At 43.3% G+C, this 19,929-nt stretch overlaps 1 protein-coding gene across 1 annotated transcript in view; it reads right to left on the reverse strand.

Annotated features, from left to right (window-relative positions):
• Nucleotides 1-2,966: 2,966 nt before the first annotated feature.
• The window catches only part of pgm2l1 (phosphoglucomutase 2-like 1), a 112,223-nt gene continuing 95,260 nt past the window's right edge, over nucleotides 2,967-19,929 (reverse strand). The window contains exons 10-14 of the mRNA XM_078544977.1: nucleotides 17,039-17,132; nucleotides 13,225-13,354; nucleotides 12,457-12,646; nucleotides 7,523-7,656; nucleotides 2,967-5,643 (exon numbers count right to left, since the gene is read on the reverse strand). Coding sequence (XP_078401103.1) covers nucleotides 5,544-5,643; nucleotides 7,523-7,656; nucleotides 12,457-12,646; nucleotides 13,225-13,354; nucleotides 17,039-17,132 — 648 coding nt within the window. The 3' untranslated portion in view covers nucleotides 2,967-5,543. The remainder of the gene's footprint in view (nucleotides 5,644-7,522; nucleotides 7,657-12,456; nucleotides 12,647-13,224; nucleotides 13,355-17,038; nucleotides 17,133-19,929) is intronic.

Genomic DNA, 19,929 nt, shown 5'->3' on the forward strand with positions numbered 1-19,929 from the left:
ACGGTATTACAGTTGAATAAAGGCAACTACAGAGGCATGGGGGAGGAGCTGGCCAGAATTGACTGGGAGTTGAGCCTAGCAGGAAAGACAGTGGAACAGCAATGGCAGGAGTTTCTGGGAGTAATTTGGGAGACAGCAAAAATTCAACCCTAGGAAGAAGAAGTTTACTAAAGGGAGGACGAGGCAACCATGGCTGACAAGAGAAGTCAGGGACAGCATAAAAGCTAAAGAGAAAGCATACAATGCGGCGAAGAGCAGTGGGAAACCAGGGGATTGGGAAGCCTACAAAGACTAACAGAGGACAACTAAAAAAAGAAATAAGGAGGGAGGAGATTAAATATGAGGGTAAACTAGCCAGTAATATAAAAGAAGATTGCAAGAGTTTTTTTAGATATATAAAGGATAAGAGAGAGGGAAAAGTGGACATTGATCCGCTGGAAAATGACGCTGGAGAAGTAGTAGTGGGGAACAAAGAAATGGCGGAGGAACTGAATAGGTGCTAGGAAAACTGAAAGGTCTGAAGGTGGATAAATCACCTGGACCAGATGGATTACACCCCAGAGTTCTGAAGGAGATAGCTGAAGAGACAGTGGAGGCGTTAGTGGTGATCTTTCAGGAATCACTGGAGTCAGGGAGGGTTCCAGAGGACTGGAAAATCACTAATGTAACCCTCCTGTTTAAGAAGGGAGTGAGGCAAAAGACAGGAAATTACAGGCCAATTAGCCTGACCTCGGTCGTTGGTAAGATTTTAGAGTCCATTATTAAGGATGAGATTTCAGAATACTTGGAAGTGCATGGTAAAATAGGGCAAAGTCAGCATGGTTTCATCAAGGGGAGGTCATGCCTGACAAATCTGTTAGAATTCTTTGAGGAGGTAACGAGTAGGTTAGACAACGGAGAGCCAATGGATGTTATCTACTTGGACTTCCAGAAGGCCTTTGACAAGATGCTGCACAGGAGGCTGCTCAGTAAGATAAGAGCCCATGGTGTTAGAGGCAAGGTATTAGCATGGATAGAAGATTGGCAGTCTGGCAGGAGGCAGAGAGTGGGGATAAGGGGTCCTTCTCAGGATGGCGACCAGTGACTAGTGGAGTTCCGCAAGGGACAGTGTTGGGACCACAACTTTTCAGTTTATACATTAATGATCTAGATGAAGGAACTGAGGGCATCCTAGCTAAGTTTGCAGATGATACAAAGATAGGTGGAGGGACAGGTAGTATTGAGGAGGCAGGGAGGCTGCAGAAGGATTTGGACAGGTTAGGAGAATGGGCAAAGAACTGGCAGATGGAATACAATGTGGGGAAGTGTGAGGTCATGCACTTTGGTAGGAAGAAGAGGCATGGACTATTTTCTAAATGGGGAGAGAATTCAGAAATCTGGAGTGCAAAGGGACTTGGGAGTCCTAGTCCAGGATTCTCTTAAGGTTAACTTGCAGGTTGAGTCGGTAGTTAGGAAGACAAATGCAATGTTGGCATTTATTTCGAGAGGGATGTGCTGCTGAGGCTTTATAAGGCTCTGGTCAGACCACATTTAGAATATTGTGAGCAATTTTGGGCCCCGTATCTCAGGAAGGATGTGCTAGCCCTGGAGAGGGTCCAGAGGAGGTTCACAAGAACGACACCAGGAATGAAAGGCTTAACATATGTGGAACGTTTGAGGACTCTGGGTCTATACTCGATGGAGTTTAGAAGGATGAGGGGGGGATCTGATTGAAACTTACAGAATACTGAAAGGCCTGGATAGAGTGGACATGGGGAAGATGTTTCCATTAGTGGGAGAGACTAGGACCCGAGGGCACAGCCTCAGAGTAACGGGAAGACCTTTAAGAACAGAGATGAGGAGAAACTTCTTTAGCCAGAGAGTGGTGAATCTATGGAATTCATTGCCACAGAAGGCTGTGGAGGCCAGGTCATTGAGTGTATTTAAGACCGAGATAGATAGGTTCTTGATTGGTAAGGGGATCAAAGGTTACGGGGAGAAGGCGGGAGAATGGGGTTGAGAAACTTATCAGCCATGATTGAATGGCGGAGCAGACTCGATGGGCCGATTGACCTAATTTCTGCTCCTAGGTCTTATGGTCTAAGATAGAACAATTGTACCCTTGGGTGCACTCAAATCTTGATAAAATATAGGCAGGGTTTTTTTTTGAGTGGACTTTTTTTCCCATTAGTGAGGAAGGAGGGTCCTGGGCAATGCAGCATCAAGAACTCCCTCAGACAGCTCTGTGTAGGTTTGGAGGCAGAGTAGGACTTCCTCATACCTCTTTTCTTCATGTGCAAGTCTGAACCTGAGCTAGTGGTTAGTATCAGGGTGTTTTAATGTTGCCTCGCTGCTTTAAAGGAGAGTAGCACAAGGCTGGACTCCTCCAGCAGACAGTAGCAAGAGTCAGCAAATCCAGCAGCAGCTCAGATTGTCCACAGAACCTGCGTCAAAGCCAGGCCATTAATATTTCGAAATGCAGGGGCAATATGCGGCTTCAGAATTGAAGAGTAAAAGCACCCCAGCATTTCCACTCCCTGAATCAGTAGCCTCCAATTCTAGGTGCTCTGAAAGAGACTGGTTAATTTATGCCAAACTGAGCTCCTTCTGCAAATCTGCATTTTTGGGAATACTCAAATATAGGGATCAGGAAAATGTTCACTCCAAACACTGGCACAAAATAAATCTCAACCACAAGGGTACAAGGTAAACAGGAACTGGACATTTCAGAGAATGATTGGAAGCATTTGTTTTCCCTAATATTTGTATATACAAGCCAATAACCAGGTGGTTCCCAACACAATTCCAGTTCTAGTGAAGTAATGTCCAGCAGGTGTGATCAATAAAGAGAACCGGAACGTGGAACACTAGAGAATGGAAAAGTTAACTAATATTTCACAAAGTGCAAGACCTGCCCTATACTTCAATGGTATTGAAATATTGAAAGCAAACCTGCTTCCCTCTCCCTTAAAAATCCTGAAATAAAATACTGTTAAAGCTTTTTATTTAAAAAAGTCATATACAAAACACTACACGGTATGGTGGCAGCTTAACCCCTTTGTCCTCTCGCATAACTTCACTGCAGCATTTTGGAAACAGTCATGTGTTCATATATCTGTGGGCAACAGTGCGCAGGAAGAAATTGTAGGTATAACAATGAACCAAGTCGAATTCCCCATTTCTTTTTTAGGGAAAGAAGTTTGACGTTTGAATGTTTTTTTTCTTTAATTCCAAGTACTAACTATTTTACAGCTGATTGAAAGAGTCTGCTTTTAGACTGGGCACAATTTGAATTCACCAAGCAGAGAAGACTCTGGTTGATGGAGTGCATGGTTAAGTTTCTTCCTCCCTCTCCCTTTTCATGGAATCATACAGTGCAGGAGATGACCATTCTGCCAGTTCTTTGTAAGAGTTATCCAATTAAGCCCAATCCCCTGCTCTTTCCAATTTTTCCCCTCACCTAAAATGCTGGCTCTTACTATGGACAGGTTCATTGACACTATGCACTTGCTGAAACCTCACCCATATGACATTCTTTATTTGTGCCAAGGCAACCAATGTCAGCAGGAGAATAGCCTTGAGGTACACCACAGTTGAGCCTGATCCTGTATTTGCCCAATGTCTGCACACTCATTTCTGTTAGGAGACACAAGATCAGAAGCAGGATAATCTTCCCCTCCCTAACTCAGGGAGGGAGATCATTTTTACCATCCCTTTTGCTATCCTATTTGGGATTAGCTCTCTCAGCAGTGTAGGAACCAAACTTGGGCCTTCTGGGCTGTATGTCTCAGTCTCAGTCATGGAGCTATGCAATTCACTTTTTAAATAAAGGTGATTACAGTTTATAAAATTAACATCTTGAAGAATGAAATCTCCATTTAGCAGAGTGCAAAATAAAAAGAACTTTCAAATGCAAAATAAGACTTTTGATTCATCCAAATGCACACCTATGCAACGAGTTAAATAAAATAAATATTCTAAGTGTGTTCTCTTAAGCCTTTGGTTAAGACTTCTGCCTAAAACGTGCTAGTGGACACAGGTATGAACATGATACGGGACTAGAATCTCACCCACACTCCACTCAAACATCCTCGGCAGAAGCTATCGATGTTTGCAAAAAATAAAACAATAGATGTATTATACACACTCCAGTTTCATGAATACACACAAACACACTCTGGTTTCATGGATTCACACAAACATGGCCACATGCATTCACATACACAAACATACACTCAGCCACCCAGATGCAAGGACACAAGTACACACTCAACTCATGGATACATGCACTTGCTCATACACAGACATTTGCACTTGCATGCAATTTCACAGCAGGATAAAAAGTACAAAAAACAGCTGTCTACAAACAATAGTTCACTGAGTCAACACCTCTGTTTACAGGGCCACATATTTACATAAAGCAACCATCCAGCTGGTGCCAGGGTGACCACCCAGTAATAGTGTTATTTGAAGATCGACTGGATGAAGTCTGTTACACAATCCTGGACTGTACAAAAGGTTATGTTCACAAGTGAGATAGTCAGTTGTGTATGTGTTAGACAATTACACAGTCAGGTGCAAATGGAAGATGGGCACAGTCTTGTTTAAACTGAAAGTCACAATTTGATATTGGACAGGGCAAAGGGCAGGCAGGCCTCTGTCCTCATCAACGGGTAGTCACCTCACTGTGAAATTTGTTTTTAAACAATCGAAAGTATGGCTGACAAGTTGAAGAGGCAACAATGCTCTGTGGCTGGGACATGGTTGTTGGGAGCAACTAAATAGGGGCCACATAGCTCCCCACAAGGCAGGCAGGAAGGATCACTTTGGCTGTGTCTGGCATGGAGGGAGTCAACAAAAAAAGTCTTACAATAAATTGCATACAGAAAGGTAGAAATATTTCTAACACAAATACCTCTATAGTTCACAGGATAAAATGTTTGTGCAAATTCACAGAAGGATCAAAGAAATACTGAAGGAAAGGAGGAGGGTTCCAAACTTTAAATGATTTCTTTCCCTGCATATGAACACAGCCACATCATGGAGTGACTTTCGTTACTTATAGTAGAACCGGGTTAATCTGCACATTTAGAGCTCTCTCAATCTATGCTGCAAACTGGGGCTGTGCCTGGCATTTGCAATTGTCTCTGCCCCAACAGAGTCTCCACGATGCAAACATTGATTGCATTAACCTACTCTCAGGCTATTCAGTGGGACTTGATTACTTTGTGAAGTTTCTATTAAACAATAGCAGCTACATCCAGTGAATGAACACAAAACACCAAGTAACAGAAAGCAGAGACATAAAATTACAAAAACTTCCTGGCCAGCAAGACAGCTTCTCCAGGTTGAAGTTGGCTGTTTTCCAGGAACATCACAGGGCTTTTAAGTCGCTGAATTGTAAAGTTGTCACACACGCAGCATGTCAGTTTTGTATAACCCTTTTTACCTTCCCTTCCAGCTCTTTAGTGCAAACAGATCTGGTGGTATTTGCTCCTCGCTTTCTTACTCCAACAACAGACACACACACACCACAAACACACACTTGTTACTGCAGACTCAATTTAAACGCGATTAATCAGGCCATTCTTCTCCGGCTCGAGGAAATTCTTGACCACTGCATCAATCAGTTTGTTGAGCTCTTCAGCCAGGTAGGCTGTGTCACTGGAAATGCAAAGCAAACTGGAGTTACTTTTAAACCCAGGTGCAAGCTGTAAGCTGGATCATGCTCTGAGCAAGCACCTAGCATTGTGAAACAATACACCAAGGAGAAAAAACACATGGAACTGGGAATATATGCTCAATGAAAATGTGAAGTTGTGGAGAACAGTCCTCCAGGGCTGTTTTCTTTGTTAAGTGCAAGAGCAACTAGATAAAACCATAAAAAGGTGAACAGCATTTGGGTTTTAATACCCAGGGGCAGAGGCTACAAGAGTAACGGATAAACTTGTTCAAGGCAATGGTTAGGCTACATTTACAGCACTATATGTAGCTTTGAGTACTGCATTATAAAAAGGACATTAAAGTCAGACAGTGTATGAACATACATACAAAACAGGAGTAGGCCATTCGGCCCCTCGAGTCTGCTCTGCCATTCAAGCTGATTTGTTTGTGTTTCACGTTCCAATTTAGATTCGATTAAACCAGGGATAAAAGTTAGTTATGAGCAGAGACTTCAGTTACCTGTACTGTGAAATTTTCACTGGAGGAATAAAGAGTAAGAGGAGATTTAAAATGAGTATTTTGCCGTGATGAATAGAGAAAGACTATTTCTCCTAGTGGGCAGAGGGAGGGGTCATCAACTTAAAATGGTCACTAAACGAGTGACACGAGGGGTTAGGAGAAATTTCTTCATACAGGATCGATAGGGCATGGGATGTTTTTACAGGAGTGATTGAGGCACAGAACATTGCATCTTCTCAGAGAAGAGTAGATTAACATTTGAAGCATAGGATGATACAGAACGATGGGGAGAGTGAAGGGGAGTGGGATTAAATTTTGGATTGCTTTAGCAGAGAGCTGGCATGGATGCAATGGGGAAAATTGGTTCTTAGATTAATTTGTTGCATGAAGTTTGTCTTTTCTGATCATGCAAAGCCCATGAAATCTGACCAAAAACTGTGGCGGGGTGAGGGGGCAGAATTTGTAACTCTAGGCTACAGCTTCCTTCCACTTCACTGCCAGACCACAGTAATTTTCACAGTAATGGCACCAAAATCCAATAGGATAAGAATGATGGAGTAGTGAAGACAATGCCAAAATAATTTCTGTACTTATGTTGTGGGATCAAAGTTTGCGCCACACAGTATTTATAGCGCAGAAACAGACCACTCGGCCCAACAGGTCCTTGTTGGTCTTCATGCTCCACAGAACCTTCACCATCTCACCCTATCAGCATATCCTCCTTTCTCCCTCATGCTTATCTAGCTTCCCCTTCAATGTATGCTATCCACTTTAATTAATCTTTGTTTCACATTCTCCTGTAGTTTCTCCTGAATTCCCTAATGGATTTATTAGTGACTATCTTATTTATAGCTGCTAGTTCTGGTCAATCTTGCAAGTGCAAACAGCTTCTCTATTTCTACCCTATCAAACGCTGTCATAATCTTAAAGACCTCCATCAGTTTAACAGAGATGAGTGTTTGGAGACAAAGAAGCCAAGCTCAGGAAACAGTTTTTAAACAGCTGCTGGGGCTCAATTGAAATTTTCAAGATTGAAAGCAATAGATTTTTATTAGGTAAATATTTGAAATGATATGGATCAAAGGAGGGTGCTAAAGTTGAGTTACAGACTGACCATGATCAAGTTGGATGGTGGAACAGGCTCCAAGGTCTAAATGAACGCCTCCAGTTCCATTCTTATACTGTGATGATATATACCATAATTTTATGTAAACACTCACGATGGTGGGTACCACTCCACCCCGGCAATCCCAATAGTTTTTATGCAGCATTCTAATGTGTTTATGATGTGAGGGTGAGAAAATAAAGGTGAGAACAATCGTTCTGATCAAGTCGAGGCTACAAACAGAGCATCACTAACCTCTGGCCTGCTGGTGCACAGAACTCGGCATAGTATTTGATCTTTGGCTCTGTGCCACTGACCCGAAGAGTGGCCACGCACCCATTCAGGAAGGTGAAGGTGATCATTTGGCTGCTTCTGCTTATAGGCAGCACCTGTCATGGGGAAAAGAATACCCTTTGGTTTGGCAGCACCAGGAGTCAATATACTGTGCTTTTATAGAACTACATAGAATATATGGCACAGAAACAGACCATTCGGCCTGACCAGTCCATGCTGACGTTTATGCTCCACTTGAACCATCCTTCCTCTTCTCATTCTATCAGCACAATCCTGTTCCCTTCATGTGCTTATTTATCCTCCCTTTAAATGAATCTAGATTATTTGCCACATTCTTTCTACTCTTTGGGTAAAGAATGTTGGTGCATATTCCGAAGAGTCATACGGACTCAAAACATTAACTCTATCTTTCTCTCCACAGATGCTGTCACACCTGCTGAGTTTTTCCAGCATTTTTTGTTTTTGTTTCAGATTTCCAGCATCCTCAGTATTTTGCTTTTATCATGGTACATATTCTGTATTGGATTTCTCGGTGACCATCTTATATTGATGGCCTACTGCTGTTCCCCACAATTAGAAACTAATTGTTCCCTCTATCAAAATCTTTCATAATTATAAAGATCTCTATTAGGTCATCCCCACAGCCTTCTCTTTAAGAGGAACAAGAGACACTCAACCTGTTCATCATTTCCTGACCTTGCAGTTTTGGTTTTACCCTCGTAAATCATTTCTTAACCTTCTCCAGTGCCTCTATATTCTTTCTAAAATATGGCAATGATAATGGCACATAGTACTCCATGTGGTCTAACTAAGGTTCCATGCAAATTTGGCACATTTTCCTACTTTTTCATTCTGTCCCTATAGAAATAAACCTTAGTGCTAGGTTTGAGTTTTGTATAGCCATATTAATCTGCGTCATCACTATTAACGATTTGTCTATTTATAATCCCAGGTCCCTTTGCTCCTTTACTCCATTTAGATTATTTTTCGAGGAGTATGCAACCTCTTTATTGTTCTGACCAAAACATAACACCTCACAATTATTTGTGTTGAAAATGATTTGTCGATGATAGGCTCATCCTTCAAGTTTAGTTATGTCTTGTTGAAGCCCTCCCTGGTGTTGACTACCACCCCCTCCCCCCACCACCTCCCCACTTTGGAAAAAACATAATTTGTAATTTGTGATTATACCAAAGTCCAAATCATTAATATAAATTGTGAAAAACAGTGGTTCCAGCACTGATCATTGTAGAACTCCACTTCCCTCCTTCTGCCATTCTGAATAGCTACCCTTTACCCCACTTTCTGTTTTGTAGCTAGCTAGCAATCCATTCTAAATGCAAGTTGTTGCTGTTGTTGCCACCATTTAGCAGAATTAATTCAATATACAGACATATCCTAAGATAAAAAGAGTAAACTATACACATCATTCCATCAGTATCTAGTCTCGTTCGATGATAATAACATTGTCATATTACCATGTAGTGGTATTGTCATTGGACAAGTAATCCAGAGACCCAGGGTAATGCTCTAGGGACCTGGGTTCAAATCCCAACATGGCAGGTGGTGAAATTTGAATTAGACAAAACTCTGGAATTAAAAGTCTAATGATGACAAGGAAACCATTGTCAATTGTCGTAAAAACCCATCTGGTTCACTAATGTCATTTAGGGAAGGAAATCTGCTGTCCTTACCTGGTCTAATTACACATAACTCCAGACCCACAGCAATGTGGGTGACTCTTAAATGCCCTCTGCAACGGCCTAGCAAGCTGCTCAGTTGTATCAATCCGCTAAAAAGTCTAAAACGAATAGAACCAGATGGACCACCCGGCATAGACCTAGGCACCGGAAACAACAATGGTAAACTCAGCCCTGTCGACCCTGCAAAGTCCTCTTTACTTACATTCGGGGGCTAGTGTCAAAATTGGGAGAGCTGTTTCACAGACTAGTTAAGCAACAGCCTGACATAGTCATCCTCATGGAATCATACCTTACAGACAACGTCCCAAACACCACCATCACCATCCCTGGGTATTTCCTGTTGTACCGGCAGAGGTGGTGGCACAGTGGTATACAGTCGGAGGGGGTTGCCCTGGGAGTCTTCGACATTGACTCTAGACCCCATGAAGTCTCATGACATCAGGTAAAACATGGGCAAGGAAACCTCCTGCTGATTACCACATACTGCACCCCCCCTCAGCTGATGAATCAGTGGTTCTCCATGTTGAACACCACTTGGAGGTAGCACTTTGGTGGCAAAGGTGCAGAATGTACTCTGAGTGGGGGACTTCAATGTCCATCACCAAGAGTGGCTCGATAGCACCACCACAGACCATGCTGGCCGAGTCCTAAAGGACATAGCTGCTAGACTGAGTCTGCGGCAGATGGTAAGGGAACCAATCAGGGAAAAACATATTTGACCTCATCCTCATCAACCTGCCTGCTGCAGATGTATCTGTCCATGACAGTATCGGTAGGGGTGACCACTGCACAGACCTTCTGGAGACAAAGTCCTATCTTCACATTAAGGATGCCCTCCATCGTGTTGTGTGGCACTGCCAACGTGCTAAATGGGATAGATTTCAAACAGATCTAGCAATGCAAGACTGGCCATCCATGAGGCGCTGTGGGCCATCAGCAGCAGTAGAATTGTACTCAAACACAATCTGTAACCTCATGCCCTGGCACATCCCCACTCTACCATTACCACCAATCAAGGGGATCAAGCCTGATCCAATGAAGAATGTAGGAGAGCATGCCAGGAGCAGCACCAGGCATACCTAAAAATGAGGTGTCAACCTGGTGAAGCTACAGCACAGGACTACTTGCATGCCAAACAACATAAGCAGCAAGTGATATACAGAGCTAAGCGATCCCACAACCAATGGATCAGATCCAAGCTCTGCAATCCTACCACATCCAGCCGTGAATGGCAGTGGACAATTAAACAACTCACTGGAGGAGGAGGCATCAGAAATATCCCTATCCTCAATGATGGAGGAGTCCAGCACATCAGTGCAAAAGATAAGGCTTGAAGCATTTGCTACAATCTTCAGCCAGAAGTGCCGAGTGGATGATCCATCTCAGCCTCCTCTGGAGGTCCCCAGCATCACAGATGCCAGTCTTCAGTCAATTTGATTCACTCCACGTGATATCAAGGAACGGCTAAAGGCACTGGACACTGAAAAGGCTATGGGCCTTGACAATATTCCAGGAATAGTACTGATGACTTGAGCCCCAGAACTTGCCGCGTCCCTAGCCAAGCTGTTCCAGTACAGCTACAACAACGGCATCTACCCGGCAATGTGGAAAATTCCCCAGGTATGTCCTGTACATAAAAAAACAGGACAAATCTAACCCGGCCAATTACTGCTCAGCATTCTACTCTCGATCGTCAGTAAAGTAATGGAAGGGGTCATCAACAGTGCTATCAAGCGATACTGGCTTAGCAATAACCTGCTCACTGACGCTCAGTTTGGGTTCCACCAGGGCCACTCAACTCCTGACATCATTATAGCCTCGCTTCAAACATGGACAAAAGAGCTGAACTCCAGAGGTGAGATGAAATGAGAGTGACTGCCCTTGACATCAAGGCAGCATTTGACAGAGTGTGGCATCAAGGAGCTCAAGCAAAACAGGGGTTAATGGGAATCAGGGGGAAAACTCTCTGCTGGTTGGAGTCATACCTAGCACAAAGGAAGATGGTTGTGGTGGCTGGAGGTCAATCATCTCAATTCCAGGACATCACTGCAGGAGTTTCGTAGGATAGTGTCCTAGGCCCAACCATATTCAGCTGCTTCGTCAGAAGTGGGGATGTTCGCTGATGATTTCACAATGTTCAGCACCATTCACGACTCCTCAGAAACTGAAGCAGTCCATGTCCAAATGCAGCAAAACCTGGACAATATCCAGGCTTGGGCTGACAGATGGCAAGTAACATTTGTGCCATACAAGTGCCAGGCAATGACCATCTCCAACAAGAGAGAATCTAACCATCGCCCCATGATGTTCAATGGCATTACCATTGCCAAATCCCCCACTATCAACATCCTGTGGGTTATCATTGACCAGAAACTGAACTGGACTCTGACCTGGCTACAAGAGCAGGTCAGAGGGTGGGAATCCTGCAGCAGGTAACTCACCTCCTGTCTCCCCAAAGCCTGTCCATCATCTACAAGGCACAATTCAGGAGTGTGATGGAATACTCTCCATTTGCCTGGATGAATCCAGCTCCAACAACAGTCAAGAAGCTTGACACCATCCAGGACAAAGCAGCCCACTTGATTGCCACCCCATCCACAAACATTCACCCTTTCCACCATCAATGCACAGTGGCAGCAGTGTGTACCATCTATAAGATGCACTGCAGGAGGTCACCAAGCCTCCTCAGACAGCACCTTCCAAACCCACGACCACTACCATCTGGAAAGACAAGGGCAGTAGACACATGGGGACACCACCACATGGAAGTTCCCCTCCAAGCCACTCACCATCCTGACTTGGAAATATATCCCCATTCCTTCACTGTGGGTCAAAATCCTGGAACTCCCTCCCTAATAACACTGTGGGTGTACCTACACCACATGAACTGCAGCGGTTCAAGAAGGCAGCTCACTAACACCTTCTCAAGGGCAATTAAGGATGGGCAATAAATGCTGGCCTTGCCAATGGCACCCTCATCCCATGAACAAATAAAAAAAATTTTGGTGGTCTAAACTCACATGAGTGCAAGGTACCATAGAGCGGCCAGTACCAATGGAATTGTACGTCAATGTGGCCCAGGGCCTTTGGGGTTATCTGCCATCCTATCTTGTACAGTTTACAGGTTGATACTAATATAAATTCCTGCTTCCAAACGGCTCACAGACGAGATAAATCAATGTTTAAACTCACCAACTTCTTGTTCGGCTGACTGCTGTCATATCCGGTGGTTACATCTCTTATGTGCAAAATTTCAAATGATCCGCAAAGATCTGGATATTGATTTTCTTTTCCATAGTTTCGAAGTCGATCAAATATTCTCTTAATTGTAACAGGGTCAGAGCATTTAAAGTAGGAAGTCTTTGAGATGTGGTAACCATACCTAAACACAGACAGTGAATTCCAATATTTACTTAGAGAGTTAAATGCCTTCAGAGTACAAGTGCAAACCTGTAATAACAGCTTTGTAATAGCCATTTTGTTGATTTCACACTCCCCATGACAGGCATCCAGTATCCCCAGTAAGCATCTCAGGATAGGCCCTGCTCCATCTGCATTGTACCTACAACATACCTGTTTCATCCTTACAAGAGCACTTCTTACTTCACCAGTGTTAAATATTCCATCTCCCTCCTAATCTGGTGTTTTCTCCAAGCAAGGGTGCTACATGTGCTACAAGTCAGTGTTGAACCCAAGGAAGATTTAACACTGCGAGTGCATAGCACTAGAGACTTATTCCCTCTTACTTCAGGTACAACCCTTCTAGCCAGCAGAGGAATATTCATCCCATCTCTGGGCTGGTGCAGAAATGAAAGGCCTGAGTTTCCAAAAGCAATGTATTGTGAAGGCAACAGGCAAAGTAGAACAAGATCAGAGACAGGAGCATTAAATGACAGGTAATGCTACACCACATGAAGCTGTGTTCCCGCATTCTTTCAATGTTAAATAAGCATTACTCACGTTCTGTAAATGCTATTCAATTGATCAGTTATGGTGAGGCTTCTTGTTTCCAGGTATGCTGCTATTTCTGCCACTATTACAGCAGCGCTCACTCCATCCTTATCAAGCATCAGTGTACCGCACAGAAACCCTGAGGGATTGAGAGCAAAAATAATCTAATCAATAGTGTGAATAGTGGAAATCTGAAACACAGACTGAGAAGGCAGGGAAAAAATAGGTCCACCAACAATCGGAGAAAGACAACACTGGCCAAAGCTACAGGTGAAATTTAATGCAGAGAAATGTGAAGTGATTCATTTTGCATCAGAAAGAATCCACAGAGACAATATAAAAAAAGGAACAATTCTAGAAGGGGCAAAGGAGCACAGGGACCTGGGCGTATATGTGCATAGATCATTGCAGGAGAGGTTGATAGTATGGCTAATAAAGCATGCAGCATCCAGGGCTTTATCAATAGGGGCATAGAGTACAAAAGCAGGGAAGTTATATTAAACTTGTACAAAACACTGGTTCAGCCTCAGTTGGAGCACTGTGTCCAGTTCTGGGTACCATACTTTAGGAAAGATGTGAAGGCATTAGAGAGATTGCCAAAAAGATTCACAGGAGTGGCTCCAGGGATGAGGAACTTCGGTTATGAAGATAGTTTGGAGAAGCTGGGACAGTTCTCCTTTGAGAAAAGAAGGTTGAGAGGATAGAGGTGTTCAAAATTATGAGGGGTCTGGACATGGTAGATAGGGAAACTGTTCCCATTGGTGGACCGATGGCCTCCTTCTGTGCTGTAACTATTCTATGACTCTAGGTGGAGACATAGCAAATATCTTCGATACTGAACTTTGACAACTTGCACAACAAACCAAATTAAGTGATGAACAGCCAAGGTTAAATAGGAATGAAGGTTTGTTCATGTGAGCCAGGCTTACGTATTGCTAAGAAGGGAGTCATTCAATGTCCAACATCATGGACATTAAAATCTCTTAAAAGGACATCATCACTTTATAACTGTTTAGCTATATTTGACAATTATGGGTATAGTAGTGTAGTGGTTATTTACTGGACTAACAATCCAGAGAAGACAAGTTCAATTCCAACCATGTTTGAGAATTTGAATTTAAATTCAGCTTTAAAAATGAGAAATAAGTAGCCGGGATCAGTAGAAGTGACCACGAAACTGTTTGATTTTCGTAAAAACCCAAATGAATCACTGAATCGCAAATTCATTACAGCAAAGGAGGCGGCCATTCGGCCTGTCATGTATGCGTCGGCTCTCAATGAGCAATTCACCTAGTGCTATTCTCCTGCCTTGTCCTTGCAATCCTGCACATTCTTTCTTTTCAGATACTGTAATAATATAATTCCCTCTTGAATGCCTCAATTGAACCCACCTCCATCACACTCAGGCAGTGCATTCCAGATCTTAACCACTTAAGACCATAAGACATAGGAGCAGAAATTAGGCCATTCGGCACATCGAGTCTGCTCTGCCATTCAATCATGGCTGATAAGATTCTCAACCCCTTTCTCCCGCCTTCTTCCCGTAATTTTGATCCCCTTAACAATCAAGAACCTATCTATCTCGGTCTTAAATACACCCAATGACCTGGCCTCCACAGCCTTCTGTAGCAATGAATTCCATAGATTCACCACTCTCTGGCTAAAGAAGTTTCTCCTCATCTCTGTTCTAAAAGGTCTTCCCTTTACTCTGAGGCTGTGCCCTTAGGTCCTAGTCTCTCCTACTAATGGAAACATCTTCCCCACGTCCACTCTATCCAGGCCTTTCAGTATTCTGTAAGTTTCAATCAGATCCCCCCTCATCCTTCTAAACTCCATCGAGTATAGACCCAGAGTCCTCAAACGTTCCTCATATGTTAAGCCTTTCATTCCTGGGATCGTTCTCGTGAACCTCCTCTGGACCCTCTCTAGGGCCAGCATATCCTTCCTGAGATACGGGGACCAAAATTGCTCACAATATTCTAAATGTGGTCTGACCAGAGCCTTATAAAGCCTCAGCAGCACATCCCTGCTTTTATATTCTAGTCCTCTCAAAATAAATGCCAACATTGCATTTGCCTTCCTAACCACCGACTCAACCTGCAAGTTAACCTTAAGAGAATCCTGAACTAGGACTCCCAAGTCGCTTTGCACTCCAGATTTCTGAATTCTCTCCCCATCTAGAAAATAGTCTATGCCTCTATTCTTCCTACCAAAGTGCATGACCTCACACTTCCCCACGTTGTATTCCATCTGCCAGTTCTTTGCCCATTCTCCTAACCTGTCCAAATCCTTCTGCAGCCTCCCTGCCTCCTCAATACTACCTGTCCCTCCACCTATCTTTGTATCATCTGCAAACTTAGCCAGGATGCCCTCAGTTCCTTCATCTAGATCATTAATGTATAAAATGAAAAGTTGTGGTCCCAACACTGACCCCTGCGGAACTCCACTAGTCACCGGCCGCCATCCTGAAAAGGACCCCCTTATCCCCACTCTCTGCCTCCTGCCAGACAGCCAATCTTCTATCCATGCTAGTACCTTGCCTCTAACACATGGGCTCTTATCTTTCTGAGCAGCCTCCTGTGCGGCACCTTGTCAAAGGCCTTCTGGAAGTCCAAGTAGATAACATCCATTGGCTCTCCTTTATCTAACCTCCTCGTTACCTCCTCAAAGAATTCTAACAGATTTGTCAGGCATAACCTCCCCTTGATGAAACCATGCTGACTTTGCCCTATTTTACCATGCACTTCCAAGTATTCTGAAATCTCATCCTTAATAATGGACTCTAAAATCTTACCAACGACCGAGGTCAGGCTAATCGGCCTGTAATTTCCCGTCTTTGCCTCACTCCCTTCTTAAACAGGGGGGGTTACATTAGTGATTTTCCAGTCCTCTGGGACCTTCCACTGTCTTTTCAGGAAGAGAGTTCCAAAGACTCACGAACCTCAGAGAAAAAAATTTCGCCTCATCTCCGTTTTAAATGGACGACCCCTTCTTCTTAAACATTTCTAGATTCTCCCACAAGAGGAAACATCCTCTCCACATCCACCCTGTCAAGACCCCTCAGGATCTTATATGTTTCAATCAAATTGCCTCTTACTCTTCTAAGCTCCAGTAGATACAAGCCTAGACTGTCCAACCTTTCCTCTGTCCAGACCCGTCATGATTTTGAAAACCTCTATTAAATCTCTTAGCCTTCTCTTCTCCAAGGAACACAGTCCCAGAACTGGACGCAATACTCCAGTTGAGGAGTATCAACTGGCTGACCCAGTGTTTTAGACAAGTTTAACATAGCCTCCTTACTCTTGTACTCTTATGCTCCCATTAATAAAGCCTAGCATACAGTATACTTTATCAACCACTCTTTCAATGTCCTGCCACCTTCAATGACTCATGCAGATATACACCCAGGTCCATCTCCGCCTGCACCCCCTCATGAATTGTACCCTTTATACCTTGATTTACTAATGTTCTTTAGGGAAGAAAACCTGCAATCCTTACCTATATGTGAGCCATGGGATAGTGGGGGAAAAGCATGGGTTTAGATACATAACAAATTTTTAAATAGACCAGATAATACACATACATTTATAATGGTCAGTAGCGATTTCATGGCAGGGATATAATCATGAAGCTCAGCTGATGTTTATAATGTCTCTTGTTTCACGCATGATTAATTATTTCTGCAGAGCTGCTGAACTGAGTCCCACTCTCGTAACTCACTTGCATTTAACAGCAGCAAGCCTGGAGCAAACACAGACAATGAGCCTTCCCTCAAACACAAGTCCATACCAGAGCACAGAGAAAAGCGCAGAGCTTTGCTTACCAATAGACTCTTCAAATGCAAAGAGCACTTCTTTCCCACTCTGTAGGAGCTCATCAATTCGGTTTCCAATCCACTTAAACCCTGGCAAAGTTTCCTGAAACAAAACAGGTGTCACAGTTAGCAGCAAAATATTTTTTAAAAAACATGTCTTGGGTATTTTTACTCAAGTTGGTCAAATTGGAATGGAAAGTACAGCAGACAAGAGTAGCAAGGGCTGGTGTTTTGCCTTTTGACTTGCTCAATGCTGAATGCCCTGAGCAACTTTTAAAACCACAGCTTGAGTAAATGCCTTGAAAAGTGATCGTATTCCTGCTTATTTAACATGGTAAGGATTAACAAGAGCCGCAATCATAGAATGATACAGGATAGGAGGCCATTCAGCCCATTGTATCTGGGCCGATTCTTTCAAAGAGCTGTTCAATTTAGTCCAATATTCTAGCTTTCTCCCCACAAGACTCTGAAATTCTCTTCATGTGTATGTTTAATTTCCTTTTCAAAGTTCCTGTAGCATCTGATACTGCCACCCTCCCATAATGCATTTTGTATGTTAATAGTTTCCCCTCTAGTTATTTTGTCGATTATTTTAAATTTATGATCTCTGGTTACTGACTTTCCAGAGGAAACCATTTCTCTCTATTAGTTTCATCAAAATTCCTCATAATAAATATTTGTATTTGGTCACTGAAATCATTTTGACACCGTAATCGTCTGAAGAAATACAATTCAAAAGTCTTCCCTTTCAGACATGGGCCAAAGGTTGTTACAGATCTTTCACTGGTGGTGACCATGATGCAATGCATTCTCTGGCAATGCTAATCATGGATTCACACTATCCAGCTTGGCATGCAAAACCCTCAATGAACAAGTTTGGAATTTTTAGTCTTGATCTATCTCAGAGATGCTGTATCTGCCAAAGTATAAACATATTGGAAATTTCCAAGCTCAGTGTAACATGGGCCAAGTTTCATTACTATATTTCTATCCTACGCTTTCCCTCCTTTTCTTTACAGCCCACTTATCTGACCAAAAAACAATCAGTAGACTATAAACACAAGGATCTCTAAGCATTCAGATCAGAAAGCATCTATTAAATTTAGAATTTTTTTTTATTCGTTTGTGGATTTTGACTGTCGCTGGCCAGGCCAGCATTTCTTCCCATCCCTAGTTGCCCTTGAGAAGGTGGTAGTGAGCTGCCTTCTTGAACCGTTGCAGTCCATGTGGTGTAGGTACACCCACATTGCTGTTAGGGAGGGTGTTCCAGGATTTTGACCCAGCGACAGCGAAGGATTGGCGATATAGTTTCAAGTCAGGATGGTGTGTGGCTTGGAGGGGAACTTGCAGGTGGCAGTGTGCGCATGCATCTGCTACCCTGTACTTCTGGGTGGCAGTGACTGCAGATTGGAAGGTGCTGCCGAAGGAGCCTTGGTGTGTTGCTGCAGTGCATCTTGTAGGTGGTACACACTGCTGCTACTACTGTGTGTCGGTGGTGGAGGGAGTGAATATTTAAGATGGTGGATGGGGTGCCAATCAAGTGGGCTGTTTTGTCCTGGATGGTGTCGAGCTTCTACAGTCACATTCATTCAGAGAAGTGGAGGATATTCCAACACACTCCTGACTTGTGCCTTGTATATGGTGGACAGGCTTTGGGGAGTCAGGAGGTGAGTTTCTTGCCTCAGAATTCCAGTTTCAGGCCTGCACTTGTAGCCACAGTGTTTTTATGGCTGATCCAGTTAAGCTCAATGGTAACTCCCAGGGTGTTGATGATGGGAGAATTCAGTAATTATAATGTCACTGGTTGGCAAGAGGAGATGGTCATTGTCAGCACTTGCGTGAATGTCACCTGCCACTTATCAGCCCATGATTGTTGTCCGGGTCTGGTTGCATGAGTGTACAAACTGCTTCAGTATCTAAGCAGTTACGAATGGTACTGAACACTGTGGAATCATCAGCAAACATCCCCATGTCTGACCTTAAGTTAGGGGGAAGGTCATTGATAAAACAGCTGAATGGGCCTGGGAGAAATAATAACAGGCCAAAATAGAGGGCTGTTATTTTTACTCTACATGCTGGGACAGCTCCATTGTCATAGTGTCACATTTTCCCTCACCCTGTAAATAAGGGAAAGCAATGCTGTGACGGATGGCATGGTCCACATAACAGACACCGTATTCCTGAGCTTGGAATTCACCATCTAATATGCTTGTTGCTTGTCATTTGTGGGAGAGAGTTTACCTGCTGACGTTGAACTTCACCAAAATACAAGTACTTTGTCACCTCCCATTTTCATTGATTGTTTCAGGTTCTTGGGTGTTCTAACAGGCTGAGTATTTTAAGGATTTGCAGGTTTGATTTTTAGTGAACTGTTCTATTAATTCACAAAAATTAATTGCATGAAGTTGCCACTTTGATCACCTGCAGTGTAAACCAGGCAACTCAGATATTTATTTTTAAGACACTATTTTCCTCCTCTTCAGACCCAATAATGGTGTGAAACTCAAGGCAGTCCTTCCCCATTAGAGCTCCAGAGCTAAACTCTGTATCTATTTATCAAGGGCATGAAACTTCATGGATCCTGGGAGCTGCTTTCAACAGCAGCAACATCAGAAGCGGCTCTTGTCCCTGCTGGCCCTTCTAGGGACCAGAAGCAAGTTACAAGGAAGTGTTTGTAAGTTATGAATTGTCAGGTTGAGTATAACTTGCTTGGCACTTTGACGCACAAAATGAGACAATACTTACTACTGGTAAAAACCAATATAGTAGTCCTAGAGGCTGACAGGAGCCACCAGGCTACAGTTACAAGCAATGCAATACAATAGAGACTAAGATCATAGTCACTCCGCTCCATACTAGAACACTTTTGGCCTAAAGGCTGCAGGAGCAGTTTCCTTTGT

The sequence above is a fragment of the Cetorhinus maximus genome, chromosome 7 (assembly GCF_964194155.1).
Source record: "Cetorhinus maximus chromosome 7, sCetMax3.hap1.1, whole genome shotgun sequence".
Taxonomy (NCBI): Eukaryota; Metazoa; Chordata; class Chondrichthyes; order Lamniformes; family Cetorhinidae; genus Cetorhinus; species Cetorhinus maximus.